Source organism: Gymnogyps californianus, chromosome 1 (assembly GCF_018139145.2).
Source record: "Gymnogyps californianus isolate 813 chromosome 1, ASM1813914v2, whole genome shotgun sequence".
In the NCBI taxonomy this organism is placed as follows: domain Eukaryota; kingdom Metazoa; phylum Chordata; class Aves; order Accipitriformes; family Cathartidae; genus Gymnogyps; species Gymnogyps californianus.
Window position 1 is genome coordinate 196825491 of NC_059471.1, and position 20610 is coordinate 196846100.

The 20610-nt window shown below is 39.5% G+C and overlaps 1 protein-coding gene across 1 annotated transcript in view; it reads left to right on the forward strand.

The window, feature by feature from the left end:
* The first annotated feature begins 340 nt into the window (after positions 1-340).
* The window catches only part of IL17REL (interleukin 17 receptor E like), a 47944-nt gene continuing 27674 nt past the window's right edge, over positions 341-20610 (forward strand). Inside the window, exons 1-2 of the mRNA XM_050912015.1 lie at positions 341-442; positions 19987-20014. Of these exons, the coding sequence (XP_050767972.1) occupies positions 341-442; positions 19987-20014 (130 nt within the window). The remainder of the gene's footprint in view (positions 443-19986; positions 20015-20610) is intronic.

The window sequence follows — 20610 nt, forward strand, 5'->3', positions numbered from 1 at the left end:
CTAGAAACGAAATTCCCATTTATACATAGAATTTACAGAAAAGAAATTTGCTAAAACTGATCTAAAGCTGACACGGTGAAATCCAGAAGCAAAAGTCTTTTACTGTGATTGTCAGAAATTCACGTTTCCCATTTTCCACTACGGAACATAAGAAATGAGTTGAACATGCTTTATATTTCCCACAACTAGCAATTTTCTGTCTTTGGAAAGTTTTAGAGGGAGGAGCTCAGAGGTGCTGTGGGAGGGACTAAAATTCATATTAAAGTTTTGGCATGAGAGGGAGAATTGTCAGAGTAGAAGGTTTCTTCTGAGGTTTTGCTTTTTTTTTTTTTAATTTAGGATGATAAGTATTCATGTTCAGATTCTTCTAATAATTCTTTTTTGGAATTCTGATTGTCAGATTATTCACAGGATTGAAGAATGTGGACTTTCATGTTCTCAGGTAATCTCTTACTTGTTCCTATTTGCTATCTATTAATATAGTAGTTGTATGCTACCAAAATAATTGTAAGAAAAGCAAGAAAGCAAAAATGGAAAAATATTTCAGCTGTCCTGAACATTCACTTTATATTCCTGTCATTCTGAATTAAGTATCCGAAGTGGCAAAGAGGACTGTTAGGAAGGGAGTAAGAAAATATATCTTACACTATTTCCAACTGCTGTTGTTAGTACCTTTTTTAATCTGTCTTTTGTATTTGAACAAAATGATTTAGTTCATATTCATTACTTTGGAGAGTGAGTTTTTACAACAGCAGTGGTGCCAAAGAGATGAGGGAGGGAGGAATGGGAGGTTTCAGAAATTGCTAGTCATGTTAGGAATATAGGAAACACTGACTTTCCTGTGAATAAATGAATTAAGCTTGAGAAAGAGTAAAACCTGTTTTTCATTTTGTGGGATGAATGTAACCAAAGTATTAAATTTAATGACTTACGTATGTGCATGAAAGTGGAGTGTGAAGCATACCATCTCTCTAATGGCTTTGAATTTTGTATGTTTCCAAATATCCCCACAAAGGGGCAGTATGGAGATATTCTGCTGCTGTTGGCATTCTGAAACTGTAAGAATAGCGTAAATTGAACGATAAATAAAAAAAGCATAAAATAATAGGGAATCTGACTTTCAGTCTTAGTAGAGGATGATAACTATGTACTGGCTACAGAGAAGTGGAGTTGATGGCATGAAAGAATTTGGCTGTCTGTACAGACTTCTGCTTGAAGATGTCAGTGTTTAGGACAGGCAATGAGACATACTAAAGATTGTCTAAATGTGGTGGTACTACCCAGATATTAAATTAGTACATGTTACAGCAATTTATTCTATATTTTATATGTGAATCCTAGAAAATATCAGAAATAAAGATGCTTATAAAATACTAGATTGAGGGAAACTCCCCTCTCTATATTTGAAGTTGTTTGATATTCCTGCATTCAAATTCTGTAGTCTCTATCCACTTAGATAATGTTTTTAGAATAATAAAATATAGTCATAAGAGATTAATCTCTAGATGTACCTGAGTACTTTTCAAGAATTTTTATGTACTTATGTTTATGAATGCAAACACACATGTATTTTAAATAATTTATGCTCCTTGGTCTGCTGCAATGAGAGTTTAAAATAGAAATGGTTTACCGTTCTAATTTATCCCTCCGAAAAGTGTATGACTATCAGACTCAGTATGTAAAAAACAATGGCAACCTTTTTTGGTGGGATTCAGTCCAGGGGATAGGGTTTACCTCTGGGGACCTTAAAGGGCATCTTTCTCTGTCATATCTTAGGTATGTATGTTAAGAAGACTGATTCACTAGATGCCTAAGATATAGACACAACCCTGAGGTTTGGTAGACTGATTCCCTTTCTTTGCCTTCAAGAGTTTGACTTACAACTTTTCCAATACTGAAGGTTGGATAACTGAGAAAGGTGTATTTTTTTTTTTTAATTTACAGAGGAAATACATTGTTTCCAGTATAATGGAATCAATCAATCATTTGTGATGTTAAAGATAGGATTCAGTTAATGTTCTCTATGTAATGTTTCTGCTAGTTGTATTCAGTAGAATCTTGAATGCATTAATGACTTTTTAAGACAAAAATGTTTTCTCACTGGGAACAATAATGATCTCAACAGGACAAATGACTGCCAGCGTAGCATTTTCCATCTAGTGCAAAGCATTTTAGCTACATGAACTTTAGAGTCTCATAACTAGCTTGTTAGAGAAAACCCCTTCTTCCTTTTCCTTTGGAAGTAACTTCAATTTCCGTACATAACCGACCACGATTTGTGGCCTCAATCCCATTCCTACCTAAGTTACTTTAAAAGGGAGCAGTTTATCTTCTCCATAATTTATAACTCAATGGTCTTTATAGGGGCGCTAACCAGGGGTTACAGTTTGTCTTTGTCTGTGTGCGATATATGTGTGCTGCCTTCTGCTATAGCACATCAGATCACAAAGCAGAGAATCAATGCCGTTTTTTCTAGCAATTTGCTTAATGTGATAATGAGATATTGTAATTTTAAAACTATAAGAAGTTTTCTGTAGCTGCTATTGCTACAAGTGATATTATAGAAAATTGTTTTTTTCTTTATGAAGTTTTGCCATAAGTTTGTATAGCTGATTTCTCTTCTGCAGAGTCAACCCTGAGGTTCTGTGGTTCTTCATAAAGCAATTGGGGAATGAAAAGCAATTAATTCGCATTTTTCTGCATTTTTCAAACTGTGGGTGTTGTCAGAAGGTTTAGAGCAGATTTAATAACTGAAACTGTTGAGTTTGACCAGCAGACTGGATTTTAAGGTGGCTATGTCCCTTGAATATTTATAAACAGTTTTGACCTCCTTCAGTACTCCTTATCAGAGTAAAGCATTGGTTGTAGTTAAGAGGGAAATAGTGGCATAACTGTTTTGAGGTACATGACTTAAAAACCCTTCACACTGAACTGTTTAGATTTTGGATCTTATTACAACTTTATGAATCATTCTTAGTTTACCATGAGTATTCAGGAAGACATCCTTGCATTGCCTTGTATAAGGCAATATCCAGGTTTCATTACTATACCACAAACTGTACTTCTGCTCAGTACAGGAAAGGAAGAAACAAAAGAACATTGGATGTTTATGCAAGTATTACATGAAAATTTAAACAGCATGAAAATATACAATTGTGGGTTGAGTGATGGCAAAGGAACAACCAAGCTTTTATTATGTATTATAATTTATTTCTCCTTCCTTATTTTAATGGCTTGGCTTTAGAGCTTGCGTGATATTCTGGTATTCAAAGGTTAAATACAATAGGCTTGGTCTCCATGCCTCACCCAATAGCAAACACAGTTATCAACCAAGTTCCCCTGTAAAGGCATAGGGGAATCCCAGACTGCAATTGAAATTGGGTTTATGCTCTACTCATTTTACAATCCACATTGTTTGCGGGCTGTACACAAAGAAACAGGCTTACGCCAAATTTGACTCAACAGCTGGTAAAGATCAAGAGTACTACATTTCAAAAAAACTCTCCAGAAAACTATGAAATAGTATTTGTATTGTCTGCCATTAAACATAGTAACATTTCCAAAGTCCATGGATAAAGAAGGAAACCCTAAACTGAATCTGGGATTTCCCTGCAATTATAAAGGTTATTGGCAGCAAATTCTTGATATAGCTGCTGCCTGTTCATGCTATTCATAGTTGAAGTATGTGGTGTTTCTTTACTCGATATTTATGCCATAGATCAGTCCATCCTTGCTGAATACTACACAGTGAAAACCAGTGATATAATACAGCCGTTAGGCCACTAACTCAGCTGACATAAATTGGCATTCTTTGTTCATTATTAAGGTAAGCAATTCATATTTTAAAAGTGATCCCAAGCCTCTAAAAAATGGACATGATAATCTAGGTGACATAATTTAGTTCTTGTCTAAAATCTGTTTGAAAAACTAGTTTCAGACATGAAAAATGTCTAAAGAGACTGATCAGAGACCTGGCTTCCTCAGAGTGAGAGAGAGATACAGTGTGAAGTCCCAACATACATAGGAAGATGATTCACCGAAGACTTTTTTGTGTATGCATCGATACATCTGATGACTGGAGGAGATGCATAAAAAAATAAAACGTATCCTCTTCTGATATTTGCTGAGATGCAGTACAATCCATGAGAACATGCCCTAGATAGAAAGCCTGGGTTTTGCATCCCTGCCTGTCATTGACTCACTTGTGTGGCCCTGTTCAAGTAATTTCCTTTCTCCAGTTTTCACAAGTACAAAATAGTGCTGACCTTCCTGTGTGATGTGTCTTAATTATGTGTTTTAATTAAGTGCTTTGAATACTATAATTAAGTGTTAAGTACTCATTAGTCAAAGCAGTCATACTTAAGGGGCTCAATCATGTTGAGTCACTGTATTAGAGTGATATTAATCCGTTTGCTTAGATACCCCTGCTTGCCTTCTCTGCTGGTAGTCAGGAGAGCTGCAGTTTAGCAAGTTTAGGTGACTTATCTCTTGGACTGTGATTTACATTTGCTTGTAGGGTCAAAAATAGCTTGGCAATGACATGAGACACTTAGCTTCCATGTTTCCTGCTGTGTCCTATGCCACTGGTTGGGTGTCATCGCATTTCCTCATCCCCTGAGAAGAAAACAGCCAGTGACAGGTACAAGCAGGGACTTACAGAACTCTCCAGTGTTCCTCATTATTAGGCCAGCTACCACCACTTCTTTCAGGAGAGATGGAGACAGAGAAAGCTCTGCAATTCAGAACTTGCAAAAAATGCAGCAGTAGCTCTTGTGGTTTTTTTCTTTCTCATTTCTCCCTTCCTCAAGAACTCTGGAAAAAGGTTGGAACGTCTGGAAAGAGATAAGCCACTGGAGTAGCAACAGCAGAGGCACTACAGACAGTCATGAAAGTTGGGGGCACAAAATTAACAGATGTTGGAACTGGACCTGACAAGGTGTCCTGAAACTGAAACACAAGGCAGTGCTAGAAGCTTCACCACCATGAGACGTCAACATAAGTATGTGCAATCAGTACCCATAGCAGGAGGTAGATATTAAAAAAAAAAAAAAAAGGGATATATAAGCAAGCTCAGCAAGAGATGGGAGCAGCTGACCTTTATTATTAGCAGTGAATTTTAGCTCACAAATCTCTCTCAGCCGTGATCTTAGGGAGAGAAGATATCCTTCAGCTCCATTTGGACCCAAAGCTTAGTGATGAATACCGAGATTTGGGAGTAGGTGCTTTCCACAGCTGCAGAACATTGCTGTCTGACTGACTGCTTTGCAGTTGGAAAGCTACTTGTAATTTGATCAAATCTAGGCAGGACAAATTTTTTAGGAGTGGTAATAACTTTAACGAGGCCATGTGGTGTGACCTAGCTGGAATTCTTGTAGTAAGGTCTAGGATTAGCTTAATTTGTACATTTGCTGGAGCTGGCAATGCTGTACCTGTTACTTTGTCATGTTTATTTATACTGTCCCGTTCTTCCTCTCTTGCCAGAATGCCTGTGCATGGGAGAGAACCAGGGATGATAAAAAATGAGAAGGACCAGAAAGACGTTTTAAAAGACTTCTTTCTAAGGATAGCTTTGGATACTCTCCTGGCTTTTTGGCTCAGCATTGAGAAGCTAGGCCTTGCTCCCGGATAGATAGGTAATTTGGACCTAAGAAAGGAGTTTCCTCCTGTCTCTGACTGAAAATCATTTGATTTCTGGGAGCCATGAATTCCTGCGCACTGTGCTGTGGCTACCAGGCTGTTCAAACCAGGAACCCACATTTGAAGTTCTATGTGTTGCGTTACCATCATCCCCACAAGAGATCCCTAGGTTTTATATATCAACTCTGGCACAGATGTTTTCATAGTAGTTTTCATACTCTCAGGAAAATATTTTTCCATTTAAAACTTTTTTTCTGATTTTGTTAACATTTATTGGCTGTTTTTTGAAAACCAGGAAATTATTTGCCATCTTAAAAACACAAAACAGAAAGTATGCCCCCAACAGCAGTGTGTTGCTGAGGACGTTCCAGACCAGCTCTGAACTACTTGGCTAGGAATGATCGCAGAACCACTAAATTCATGTATATTCAGATGTGATACGGACACATCACAGCCCTGACCCTGCCTTCACAACTGTAGTAATTCACTGGGCCAGAATTTTCTGAGGTCATGAATAAGTTGGAAAGTCACAGTAACTAATGATGCTGAGCACTGGAATAGATTGCCTGCGGAGCTTATAGAGATCTCTGCACATGCTAAGCAAACATCTCTCAGATATGTCTCAGATAAAGGTCATTCTTCCTAAGGCAGAAATGTAGAGTAGATGGCATCTTGAGTTCTTTTCTAACCCTAGTATCTCTGCTTTCATTCATCATTTTCTCTTTTGTGGGATCTAAAGATGGTCTTTCAAGTCATATTTAACTCATTCCTTTGGAACAGTCAACAGAGCCAAAGACCTGTCTTGCTGTATTGCATATCCTGCCCTTTCAGCATGCAAAATATGGGACTCACCATGAAAACTGTATGGGACATACAATCTCATTCAGGAAGTGTCTATGCAAAAATGAAGAGAATTTTAGTTTTACTTTGCAAATTATCTGTGGCTCTTTCTATTGCAAGAAAATGTTTCAACTTAGTTGCTTTGAATATGTGTGGTAAATTTCAATCATTTCTGGAAAACTGATTGTCTTGGAGTTGCCTCTACTTGCCCGCATATTTTCAGAAAGTATGAATCATATAAACAACATTGTACAGTACTAGATGTGCATTCATTGTCTTTTCTTGGAAAAACTTTAACAAAATAGAATTTATTGCAGTTAATACATTTCACTGTCTGCAGTTTTTTTTCCCCTTTTATCCCTACATATGCAAACTTCCTTGATCTTTTTCTGACTTCCTCATCTCCCTGACCTGTTGTTCTTCCTTCCATGACTGCAATGACAGTTTTCTCCATTACTTTTCAAATTTTGATATTTTTGTATTATAATTTTTCCCCATTTGTGGTTTAGATTTTTTTAATTTATTTTTGCAATTCTCATTATAGCATCATGCTTCATGCTTAGTTTTGGTCAGTAGTACGTGTTCTTTTAATTTTTTCCCCTCATTTTCAATATATTATATTTATATATGATATAGTGGAATAATTTTTAGAGCATGGTCACATCTGTATTACCATTCAGTCTGCTTTTGTAGCTTATTTTCTCTTCCACTCAGAGGGAAAAAAACACATACACTTTTTAGGCGAATGTGTGGCAGAGGTGGTTTTCAGTGAGTAAGGGCTATCATTAAAAATGAGACACAGGGTGAAGCAACATGTGAAGGTACTGAACACTGATGGGTTTATTAAGCTGAGGCCATGCCCAGGAATTATTGCTGCCTCTAGGGACAACAGCATGATCAGGAGAGTCAGGTGAAACAATGCTGCTGTTGTAAAGTTGGTAGAATCCTGCCTTTTTGGAAGCCCTTCTTTTGGATGTCTGCCTCCTTTAATTGGACTGTGCTAACTTTAGCAACTACAGTATGTGGAAGATACACAAGATAAAGCCAAACTATATGATTATTCCATAGTTTAGGGTTTTTTTTCCTTCCCCCTACCCCAAACCCCCACAAAATCATGAGTTAACAGTAAAAAAAGAAACAGACTATATAATGACTTTTCGAGCAATTATTTTTTATTTTGTATTTTATATGATTTATTCTTCCTTAGCATTTCCAAATTTATTCATAACTAGCTTATATATCAGTTATCTCAAACTGCAAATGTTTCAGCTGGAATGCACAGTATAGATATTTTTAGTAAGGTTTTTCTACATGGCAAATTTTGAATGTTTTTTAATTTTTCATGTACTCGCACTGCTAGCTCTTTCAGGGAAAGGTGTTTTTGGCTTTTGTTGCTCTTGATAGGAGAGGAAAGGCATGTATGCAGGGATTCTGGTATAAGATTTCTGATGTAGGATTAAGACTTTCAGATGCCATAATAATACAAATATGAATAGTTAGGAAATAATCCTCTCAAAAATTTTCACGTATACAGCTGCAAAAAAAAGTTTTTCACTTACATGTACGAAGAAGATTTCCCTCATTTAGCTGTGGCTAGAGTGTTTCTGTAACTCAAGCAAGCACAATTAGAGCTAGTCAGGCATCTTTATCTCTAATGGAAGCAGTTCCTTAACTGATACTGTGGCACCAGGAAAGAATGCAGTGGTCGCTCAGGACTGCCATCTGAGACTACTCTACCACTGCTTCTAGCATGGCCTGAGGGATCATTTGTACGGCCTTACATCCTTATACAACACCATAACAAGCTAAGGCTAGAATAAAACCAAAGTCAACATTTAAAAATATTTCTCAGCAGGAAGAGCTATAATCAGGGGTGGTTCCAGGTTTATTTAGATTTGAAATTTTTCTCTGTTTAAGGAGAAGAGGGAGAAACACCATTTTTGTGGGAGCTACAAAAACCAGAAACATGTGCTCCTGCATTTCTCTCCACGGCTTTGAAGGGTGTCTGAGCCCTGACACGTGGCCTCCGAAGTCTTGAAACTGTTATAAGAAGTTATTGCCAAGTGTGCTTTGTTGTTCTAAATTTTAGTATGACTTTGTGATCCATGCTGGCAGGGTTGGGATTAGCAAGTTCATTTTTGTTTTTAAGCACCTCCACCCCCAAAATTTCAGGATAGTGCAACATTCACCCATTCTGTGACCCTGCTCCTTTCCTATGGTTCCAGGTTATTAAAAACAGATTAAATGGAGATCATGAGAAAGCATTAGCGACTTGTCAGGGCAGTGTGAGAAACCTGCATGCTCAGCATGGTGCTGCTTCAAGTTAGGCAAGGGAAAATGTTAAGCACTGGGTTAGTCTGATCTCCACTCTCTAGAGCCCAGGCACCTGAGTTATGAGCCAGAGTTTGACGTTCTCTCTTCAGAGTAGCTGCTGAGAGCCACTCTTCCAAAGTTTCAGTTTCTGGGTTTTTTTTCTGATGACTGTTTAAAATAAAATGTAAGTGGCCTTTGAAGTAGGAAACAGATCTCCCATTTGAATGTTGAAAGCACTCAGCTTTAAAAATTACTGTCGTGGTTTAACCCCAGCTGGCAGCTAAGCACCACGCAGCCGCTCGCTCACTGCCCCCCCCCCCCCCGGGATGGGGGAGAGAATCAGGAAAAAAAAACATCGTGAGCTGAGATAAAGACAGTTTAATAGGACAGAAAGGAATGAAAAACAATGATAATGTTAATAATAATATGACAATAGTAATACTAAAAGAATTAAACTATACAAAGCAAGTGGGGCACAATGCAATTGCTCACCACTCGTTGACCGATGCCCAGTTAGTTCCCAAGCCGCGATCCCCCTCCCAGCCAGCTCCCCCAGTTTATATACTGGGCATGATGTCATATGGTATGGAATAGCTCTTTGGCCAGTTTGGGTCAGCTGTCCTGGCTGTGTCCCCTCCCAGCTTCTTGTGCCCCTCCAGCCTTCTTGCTGGCTGGGCACGAGAAGCTGAAAAATCCTTGATTTAGTATAAACACTACTTCGCAACAACTGAAAACATCAGTGTGTTATCAACGTTCTTTTCCTACTAAATCCAAAACACAGCACTATACCAGCTACTAGGAAGAAAATTAACTCTGTCCTAGCCAAAACCAGGACAATTACATGCATCTTGCCTGTCCTTCTCTCAGACCATCGTTCTTTCACGTCCTCTCTATACAATATCACTGCTTTGACAGGAGGCCTAGGAAACCTTCTCATTTACTGGGCAGCATGGCAAACAGATAACTTAGGGTTAGAACTGCTTCAGGTTAAGGAGGATGTTGAACCTGGCTGTCCCTTGAGGTAAGGACTTGAAAGCTAGAGTATAAAAGCTGGAACATGCCTATATTCTGCTTTCCTCTTCTAATATTTCCAGTTTGAAAAAAGCTAGGCTTGAGCTTTGTTAGTTTGACCTCTGTTACTATTAAATCTCCACCTGCCACCTGGGGGACGTGGGTGTCTCACAAGTGAGTGTATGCTATCCCAAAGAGCTTTGGCATGAGCTAGATGTCATTCCAGCTTTGTTCTGGTCATGAACACCAAACTACATGCATCCAGAGAGCTTTCAGATCAGAAAGGGAGGTGCCTAATAAGCTTAGGTGCCTCTAGTTTTAGGTAGCAATTAATAGGGTATTATGGATCATGATGTTCAGCTGAGATGACCACAGTTTGCTTAAATCATATTTCAGGTACCTAAATACTCTTTTAGATTTGGCTGACTTCATCTTATTTTGCAAATGACTGCAAACTTTGCCTTCATTTCACTACCAGTAGTAATGCAAAATCCGCACAGAGAAATTGCCTTACTTGGAAATGATGTGACCCTTTTCTCATGGGCAAAGCTGAAGTTTGTGTAGGTGTATTGGGTTTGCGTGGCAAGATTTTGGTAGCGGGGGGGTTACAGGGGTGGCTTCTGTGAGAAGATGTCAGCAGCTTCCTCTATGTCTGATAGAGCCAATGCCAGCTGGCTCCAAGACAGACCGCTGGCCAAGGCTGAGCCCATCAGCAACAGTGGCAGTGCCTCTGTGATAACATATTTAAGAAGGGGAAAAGTTACTGCACAGCAGCAATTGCAGCTGGAGAGAGGAGTGAGAAGATGTGAGAGAAACAACTCTGCAGACACCAAGGTCAGGGAAGAAGGAGGGGGAGGAGGTGCTCCAGGCACCAGAGCAGAGATTCCCCTGCAGCCTGTGGTGAAGACCATGGTGAGGCAGGCTGTCCCCCTGCAGCCCATGGAGGTCCACGGTGGAGCAGATATCCACCTGCAGCCCGTGGAGGACCCCATACTGGAGCAGGCGAATGCCTGAAGGAGGCTGTGGCCCCATGGGAAGCTTGCGCTGGAGCAGGCTCCTGGCAGGACCTGTGACCCCGTGGAGAGAGAGGAGCCCACGCTGGAGCAGGTTTGCTGGCAGGACTTGTGACCCCGTGGGGGACCCACGCTGGAGCAGTCTGTTCCTGAAGGACTGCACCCCATGGAAGGGACCCATGCTGGAGCAGTTTGTGAAGAACTGCAGCCTGTGGGAAGGACTCACGTTGGAGAAGTTCATGGAGGACTGTCTCCCATGGGAGGGACCCGACGCTGGAGCAGGGGAAGAGTGTGAGGAGTCCTCCCCCTGAGGAGGAAGGAGCAGCCGAAACAACGTGTGATGAACTGACTGCAACCCCCATTCTCTGTTGCCCTGTGCCACTGTGGGGGGAGGAGGTAGAAAATTCAGGAGCAAAGTTAAGCCCGGGGAGAAGGGAGGGATGGGGGGCAGGTGTTTTTAAGATTTGGTTTTATTTCTCATTATCCTGCTCTGATTTGACTGGTAATAAATTAATTTTTTCTCCCCAAGTTGAGTCTGTTTTGCCTGTGACGGTTATTGCTGAGTGATCTCCCTGTCCTCATCTTGACCCATGAGCCTTTTTGTTATATTTTCTCTCCGCTGTCCAGCTGAGGAGGGGGAGTGATAGAGCGGCTTTGGTGGGCACCTACCATCCAGCCAGGGTCAACCCACCCCAATAGGCAAAAAGTTTTTCCCCACTTGGATCTGATTCAAAGTTCATTCAAATCAGTGGAAAGAGTTTCACTCAACCATAGTTCTACACAATTTGTGAATGTGAGCAGGATGGCATTCATCGTTTATAAAGGTCACAGTGTACAGCAGAGCACTGTTCTGCTCCTGGGACTGACTTTAAACATAAGCAAAATGAGTAGTTGCCTAGAGCAAAACGGTGAGGGCTTCGCTGTGTATGCCAGAGCACTGGAAAGCCAGGCCTGCAATATATTCCCTTTTTTGCTGAGCAAAAGGGATGTATGAGAAGACAGTAACTGGTATAGAAAAAGATTTTCAGGCCAAAAGAAAAACAAATATTTCCAAAAGAAAAAAAACACTGCCTCGAGCAGCAGCAGGAGCAATTCTATCCCAGAGGGTCTCTTCTCATAATCTTCACTTCAATTCTTGCTTTTTTTTTTCTTTTTCGTTTCCTGTGGCAGTTTCACTGCCCACTGGTTCCAGTCACCTCTGAGGCTGCAAGTCTTAGTGCTGTCAGTGCTGCTGAGGGATCTTGACTAAATTTTTCTTGTAGCCTCCTCTTCTGTGCTACAGAGATCATTATACCATCCTAACCTCAAAGCATGGGATATCCATGGGTTGTCTGGAGAGCTTATGGAATCTATGTCCTCCAGTTTTTCAAGAAATGGCCAAAGTAATGGCTGACTTGATCTGGTGTTGGTGACAGTGCTGCTTCTAGCAGGAGGCTGGACTTGGCGACCTCCAGAGACCCCTTCCACCCTAAATTTCTTTGATTCCATTTTATCATCCTCTGTATGAGATCTCCAGTCATTCATTGAAATAACCATTAATACTGTGTTAGAATGTCCCTGTCTCATTGTTAGACTAGAAGTGCTGATTTGGTAGATTAGTCGTCCTTTCAAGTAGCTGAGTGGTCTGAAATTTTTGACACTCTATGTATGGGATGGTGCTGATTTATACCAGCTGAGGGTATGGCACTCAAAGTGCATTTTAATTTTACTTTGTCTATTGTATGCAATTCTGTTTTGTTAACAACTTGTATTAATATTTTAGGAAACATGACATCAAAATGATTGACAATTTTTTTGTTTTATTTTATTTGGGTTTTATTTCTTAAAAAAGGAAGCTAGAGCATACTGTTGCTTCAAGCAAATTCTGCTTTAGTCTTGGACTTGAAGCATACAATAGAACAGGCAGCTTTTATTTCAGACTGTCATAGCTCCCTTTGGTCCAACAAATTTAAAAGCAAGTGGTTTCTATGTAGGTCCTTTTTGTATCACAGCATTATTTTTACATACAATTCACTTTAAAAAAATACAACGGGGGAATATTCTTCCCAGTTGTGAGACCTCAAAGCAATATTGTTTTGACTGGACATTCACTTATAGGATAAACGCATGTCACTGCAAAGACTTCCCAGAAATATATTGTGCTGCCAACTCTTTCACTTGTTCTGCTCTGTAAAAGAGATACAGCCATGCAGCCACAGTAATGGTCAGAAGACTTTATATGCCACATGCCGTCCAGCTAAAATACGGGACAGTCCAGTTAAAATATGGGAACAGGATTCCTCTGCATCAATACAGTGCAGGAGGAAATACATACTGACTTGAAGACAGAAATCTGTTATATCTGAATAGCAGCAGGTAAACAGAAGGACAAAAATCTAAGGGGCCTGAGGGTCTTGTGTTAGTCATGTGCTCCTGCATGACTGAAGTACTGCTAGACTGTAATGGAAGTGTTGGCTTTGTGACAAACAGCAGGTTGTGGAGCACAGGGTCCATACGTTTGCATATACATGTGAAATGGCAAATGGTGCGGGAAACAAAAATTGGTACAAGGCTATGCGTTAGACCACTGTGAAGCCTTACTGAAGATTGTCCAATAATCTTCAATAAACCTAATAATGTCTTCCCTGTTTGTTCAGCGTCTGTTCACTGTTTAGTTGAGAGCACATCAACATGGCGTTAACACAGGCAGACGTTACCTTGCTCTGTCGGACACAAGCCAGCTCTCATCCAAAAAGTGTGTGGCCTCATTAGCACTGTACTGAGCCTGAGCTTAATATCCCACTTCTCAGTAGTACTTATTCTCTCAGGTTCGGCACTGCACTAATGGGATGGGATGGTTTTTGTTCAGCTTGGAACACACACACACAGACTCGAAGCTGGATAATGCGTAGGCATGACTCAGATGTTTTGTCTTTAGCATTCTGTAAAAAAATCCAGCAACATCCAGGTGCTCTTGTAGAAGCAGTAGTTCAAAGTAGTCCAAAATAATGCTTTGCCATAAGTTCAGGTGCCTGTTTCTTTTCGGCATGGGTAACAGTCCAAATGTTTCCTTCTATGATTGCTTAGCTGATCCCATTGCACACTGTTCACATGTATCTGATCACCACATCATCAGTAAAGTTGAAGAACAACCTTGTGGTTTGCCAAAAATTAAAAAGGATCATCAGTAAGATAGTTTTACCTTGGCAATGACAGTAATTACACATGACGTCAAAACAAATACAGATGCTCCTTTTGAGAAAAGGTCTTCTGGGGATACTGATCAGCAGTACTAACTATGAACTTTTAACAGTTCTAAATTTTCATATTATGTGTATTCCTCTGGTTCTCAGCAAATATAACCACAATTTTATTCAATTGCCAGATGTGTTCTGTAGGCCTATTATTTTTGCTTTTCACCCATTTCCAATAACATGCTTTTTTGTATAAATACTTGATGATGTTATAGTTTAGACTTTGTTTAGTGGGACAGGAATCATTATGTTATCCCTGTGCTTTCTCTTACTGTAAAGAATTCTGTTTCCTTACATTTGGTAAGATAAATACAGTGGTGACCTTTATAAGAATAGAATGAGAAAAGTCCTGTGAGGTTCCAGTCTCCTCCAGCATCAAGGACGTATAAAGTGCAAAGCCATTATCTCCTTCACCTGTGAAAATGGCTCTGGAAAAAGCTAAAGCATATTCAGTTGTTTCCATTCTCCCTAGATAGTTTCTGGGGCTGAATGTCTATGAAAGAATTTACAGTCATTTGTTGATAGTCTGAGGAACTTATGATACAGCTCTGAATCCTCTCTGTTTCCATCCAAAGTTCTTAAATTGTATAGATCCATATCGCTTTGACTGTGGCTCTCCACCGCTCAAAGACATTTTTCAATGGAGATGATTGGGATCACATTAACATTGTCAGGTGTTTCACTGGAGGCCATGAGAAATCATTTAGGACTCTTATGGCCCAGCATTTGTAGGCTCTTCCCTCCATGAATTGAATGGGGTGAGCAGATGGAGAAAAGAAGGCTGCTGCTGGATTGCTTACATAGAAAGGGGTAAGCAGGTCCTTCTCTGTATTGGAGGATAACTACTGAGACGACATGGTTGTGGTGCTCCCAATTGCGACAAAGAATATTACCACTTTACAAGGCACCAAATAAACCCTAGTAGGAGACTGTCTTCAGAACTGTGGGTGGTTCTGGTCACTCCATTTGGACAGATGCATTAAAGTAGAAATAGCTGCTGAGAAGAGTGATGGTAAGAAGGAAAGCCTGTTTTATTAGAGAGGAATAAAAGAGCTTGGCTTTTATAGTCTCACAAAAAAGCTGAGAAAAGGTATATTACTGGTTGTAGATAAATGGAAAGTAAATTCCAGGGTGGAAAGCATCTATTTAAGTGAAAAGATAGTAGGCACAATCAGAAGTCAATACAAGCTAACCATTATTGTGTTTACATTAGAAATTAAAAGATTTGGTGCTAGCAGAGAACAGGGCTTCTGGAATAGCCTTGGCTATTGGAGCAGTGCACATGAAAGCCTGACTCATTTTAAAATGAAGCTTCACCAGTTTTTGAAAGGGATTAGATGATGTGGTACCTGTGGTTATCAGGGGACTAGACCCAGTGATCTGGGAGATCCTTTCTAATTGTGTGCAGAATAAGATGGATTTGTGCAGAGCATCCCCTCTCAATTAGAAAACGAAAAGAACATGATTAAATTCATCATCTTTATCAGCCTTTTGGCTACAATTTGAGCATCAGTTATTGCAAGACCACACTTACCCTGTGTTGTAAGAATATGTACAGTCCCATGCTTACTTTTAATGGTGGTCAAAGAACAGAAATTTCTGGAATAGAGAGAAACATCAGAATATGGTCATGTGCCTTTTTCTCTGCCCTCTCTGACAGTTGAACCTAAAGTAGGAAAGTAGATAATAGCTTTGCCACTGAGGATCTCTCAAAAGGGGGAAAAACTGTTCACTCTACTGTTCACTGACTTAAATGTAGGCACCTTAATGAGTGAATGTTAAGTGTCTGGCAACCTGGTCCTAATTAAGGAATACATTTTAAGGCATTTTCAGGCATATTACTATTCGTTATGGAATTGTGGAAGAGCTGCCACCAACTCTCCTATGAACGAGGTACAACAGAGCTAACAGATAGACTGTGATACCAAATTTGCCTCAGACTCTTTCCTGCATGACAGAACATTCAGGGAAGAATTTCCACAGTTCTGCGCTTGATTCAGTGCCTGGAGATACGAGAGGAAGCGGGAAGCAGGTCTAATCTTTGTTTCTTTTCCTTGGCAATTTTAATTCACAAAAATACTCTCTGTGCCCCCAAATCCAAGTCTTCCTCTGCTGATCTCACTTTCTTCTCTACAGTCTTTAAACAAAACAATGTGATATTACAATTGGCTTAGATTGAGGAGAAGTTGCTGTGCTAGCTAAAAAGTTGGCACCACACCTTCTATTCAGAATGCTGCACGTTGGTGGTGTCTGTTCAGATAACCTCTAGCTACAGTTGAGTAATACCACAAATGGGGAAAACCCTAGAGAAATAGGAAAATCCCTAACTGTTTGTGCATTGTGTAAGTATATTTTGCTTAGGCTCTTTGCCAAAGTAGATATGAATCAAAGATGCTCTCTGTATAGGAGTAAAATGTACTATCATGTTCAGGATCTTATTTTTGCATAGAAGACACTCATGGCATTTGTGAAAGGGGAAGAAAATTTCCATTCTGGTTTTAGTGTGTTATGTTTTTCTATTGCATTCATCACTGAAAATTCCTGAAAACAAAAGATACAGAAAGTGGGAGAGGAACTTGGTTAATTTATTTGAGTTCTTCTTTGAGACAAATGGTCTCTTTTGACTATTTTGCAAAATGATTATAAAAGAAAATACCGCCTCCCTGCCCCCCCCCCCCCCTCCCCGGTATTGTACAATAAAAAGAAACACTTATTAAAAAAAAGGAATTGAGCTGTGACCAAATGCTTGCTGTAACTGGCAAGTGTTTGTGCGACTGTTTGATTATTTATGTAAATCTTTCCAACAACTCCTCACCCAGAACAAAACCAAGTGCCCGAGAATGACAAAACATCTCCCTGCCAGAACAAAAATCACTGATAGATATGTTTCTTTTTCCCATGGAGAAGATGAGGAAATAAAAGCAAGATGGTACTGGAAAGTGCTCAGATGGTAGGATTCATCTGAGCAATAGTGAAAAACAATAATTAATTAGGATAGACTAGAAAGTATAGGAGGATTTCTGCATCATCCCACAGCCCCACAGAAGTGGATGGTGGGTTTTTTCATGTTTGTAGCTTAAGAAAAATTATTTACATACAATTTGCATTTTTCAAGTATCATAACAGGGGCTCCAAAGCACTGGCCTTCTTGAAGTAAAAGGCTGAGTCCTCTGAGTTTTGTGAGATTTTTGTTGTTTACCTCAATGGGATCTTGATTTTTTCCTAATGTATTTTTGCACTATGATTGTAACCAGAAAGAACGGTTAGAGAAGTTGGTATAAATATAATGTTCTAAGAAATTTTGACTGGCAATTGGGAACTCTCTCAAGCCACCTAACCAAAATATTTTCAATAGTCTGGCTGCAAAATGGGAAGTTAAAAATACGGAAGTAATTTGCTAAATTATCAACCTCATGAGAGATTAATTTCTTCCAGTAAGCAGTGGCTCAGCAATTAGTTGATCCAGCAGTTCAGTTTTCTCACCAGAAAAGCTAGCTCCCTAACTCACTCACTCGATTTTTTGCAGTCATTTTGTGTATTTGTCTATTCCACTCCCTAAGGCCATGGAGAACCTCAAGTAAAGAGACTGATTCAAATTGTTCTTCTGCATACTTCTGCAGGGTTTGCTTAGAAATAATTCAAAATTAGGGCTTTGAAAAAACGGTTAAAATTCCAGTAGTTTTATATGAGCTGGCATGTTCCGGTTTTATTAGTTTAGTGTTGCACTGAATTATTCAGAAAGCTATAGTCTTCTTTCTATTGATGAATGTGCATTGGGAGAATCAGCAAACTACCAATGAAGCTTTTTTGGGGGGCAGAAATAATTCATAAATGACAAATATTTCTATGAACATGTTACAGCAGAAATGAGATCGCATCAGTTACATTTTTCAATCCTTCAGAGGGATTTGAGGAATTTATAAAACCATTGAAATAGAAGTACCTCAGTTTTAAAACAGTTATGTAAAGAAGTTTGATTTCCTTTATAGAATCATAGAACAGTTTGGGTTGGAAGGGACCTTTAAAGGTCATCTAGTCCAACCCCCCTGCAATGAGCAGGGACATCTTCAACTAGATCAGGTTGCTCAGAGCCCCGTCCAACCTGACCTTGGATGTTTCCAGGGATGGGGCATCTACCACCTCTCTGGGCAACCTGTTCCAGTGTTTCACCGCCCTCATCGTAAAAAATGTCTTCCTTATATCTAGTCTGAATCAACCCTCTTTTAGTTTAAAACCATTCCCCCTTGTCCTATCGCAACAGGCCCTGCTTCTTTGAGTGTTGATGTAGTATTGTGTAGAAACAGCCAAAGTAGTATATTTAACAGTGTCACAAGTAAATTGTATAAACTTCAGTCTATGAAAGTATATGACCATCTCTGTCTTATTATAAAAAGTGGTTTAAAATACCACCTTTTATGCATCTGCACTTTTATGAGTCATAGTGACAAACTGCCAATTGTGAAAGATGACAACTTACCTCCAGAAGTGATTATTAAAAATAAAAGTGTCAAAAGCACAAAGGACTGAGAACTAATACAGGTTAGATACTGGTCACTGGTTTTCTAAAGGCCTTCTTTAAAAACAAGCTTATCTAGCTAAAAACTTAAAAGCAGTGATCAAGGACAGAAAACACACTTGTCAGGCACTCTAGGCAGCTGCCACAGGGTAGCTAACATGCTGTCATTTCTCACCCGCGGCAATAATATGATTTTGCTCTACAGCTGTGTTTATGAGGCGGACAGAATTACCTGTGGATGAAAGCGTCATGGAAGATCAAGCAATAGTTATTTTATGATGTGCTAATGCTTACCCGGGCTGCAGTCTCTGTGTTTGTCTACAACTTGAGAACTTCCAAATGTCCACTGAGAGACTTTTGCTGGCTCTAAAACTTGCAGATTGTTGGCTTGTTAACAAGATCCTAAAATGTTTTAAAAGGACTGAGAGCTGCCAGTCCGTTTGAGAGCAGAGGAGACAAGGTGGTGCCTGTTCCTTTTGTGGGTGTGACAAAAGTGCCTCTGTGAATGAGACACTGATTTTAAAGGAAAGCAGAGGTGAACATATATGCCATATGCAAAGGAATACTGGTATAAGTGCTATGTCAGAAACTTGAATGCCAGAACAGCAGAAAACAGTATTTGTTGACTAAGTAATAGCCTTTCTTTAGAATGTCATGCATAGTAGTCAAAATAAGATTTGTTATTTTTATACTCTACAGAATTTTAGTGTGCGGTTAAGTGTTTATTTTACTGGGAAAATGGATGTAGTGTGTCTGAAAGATAGCTGGAAACTTGTTAAAATCTCAATGTTAGGTTCACTTTGCCTCTTACAAAAACACTTTCCCACTTGAACATGGTAAGTACTGTGGCTGAGTAATTTCATTTTCAGGATTCTGAGCCAGATAGTTCTCAGACATAAAAAGGCAAGTCTTATTTCTAAACTTCGTCTGCAATTACTATAATACTTCCTTCCATTGGTCTAGTGGGATCTTCTGAAAATCATATAATATTCAATAGTGTTCTAGATATCTTCCATTAAAAAATTGCTTGGTTTCTTTGCCCGGGTATGAAGCAGTCCATTGTAAAGTTTGACAAAACAATAAATAAGCTATTGGTTGGTGTGAATGGCAGTACCTGATAAAATGATGTCTGTATTTGATGGAACTATTATACTTGTTATAACAATTACACCTCAGTAGAAATACATGAAAATAAGGATAATGCTGATCTTGTGTCCCCATACGTATCAGGCTATCATATGCAGGAGTGATGTGCGTTTTCACTGTATTTGAAAATCTCTTTTTTATCTTGAAAAAGATTTCTGTTGTGGACTGTGAATATGTTTACTTGTTTAAGATATGTTTATATTTGTGTACAATGATTAAGCAATATTTATTTTTATTGTTACCTCAGCTTTTATAATATTTTTGTTTCTGTTTGCAGGGGATTCATTGTAAAAGCAAACCTTCCAGTGAGTATACATCATTCACATTTTTACTACATTTGTTTTTGAAAGGTAAAGATAATTTATTGCAGATAATAAATCCACTTTCCTGGTGACATCAGATCACTGTCATGACAGGGTATTTACCACCAGTTTCCTTGTACAAAACATTAGAAATTGGTAGGCTCTGATAAATAATAGGTTAATGACTGTGCATTGTTGCTTTATAATTTTCCCTACCATAGATGGTCATTGGGAGAATTTGCTTAGTCATTTCACATGTTTTTATTGCTTCTACTTATTGCCTACAGTAACAATACAGGCTCTTGAATTACCTGAACTCTGAAGCCTCCATCAGTCGCTCCTCCCGTGCGCACAGTCACTTGACAGGGAAGTACGAGGCAGCTGCCTTGCAGGCAGTCCCCTCTCAGAGGACAGTCCTAGCTGGAGGCCCAGCTCTGAGCCCTGCTTGTCTCCACGGTGCCTTTCCTGGATCCATGGGGCAGAGAGTCCACAGACAGGGAGAAGCTGCGATGCTGAGCTGCAAGCGTGTGAGATGCTGATGCTATGGCGTGGGGCATGAGCCAAACGTCAGCTGTCATGAGTCTTACTCTGAAAGCATG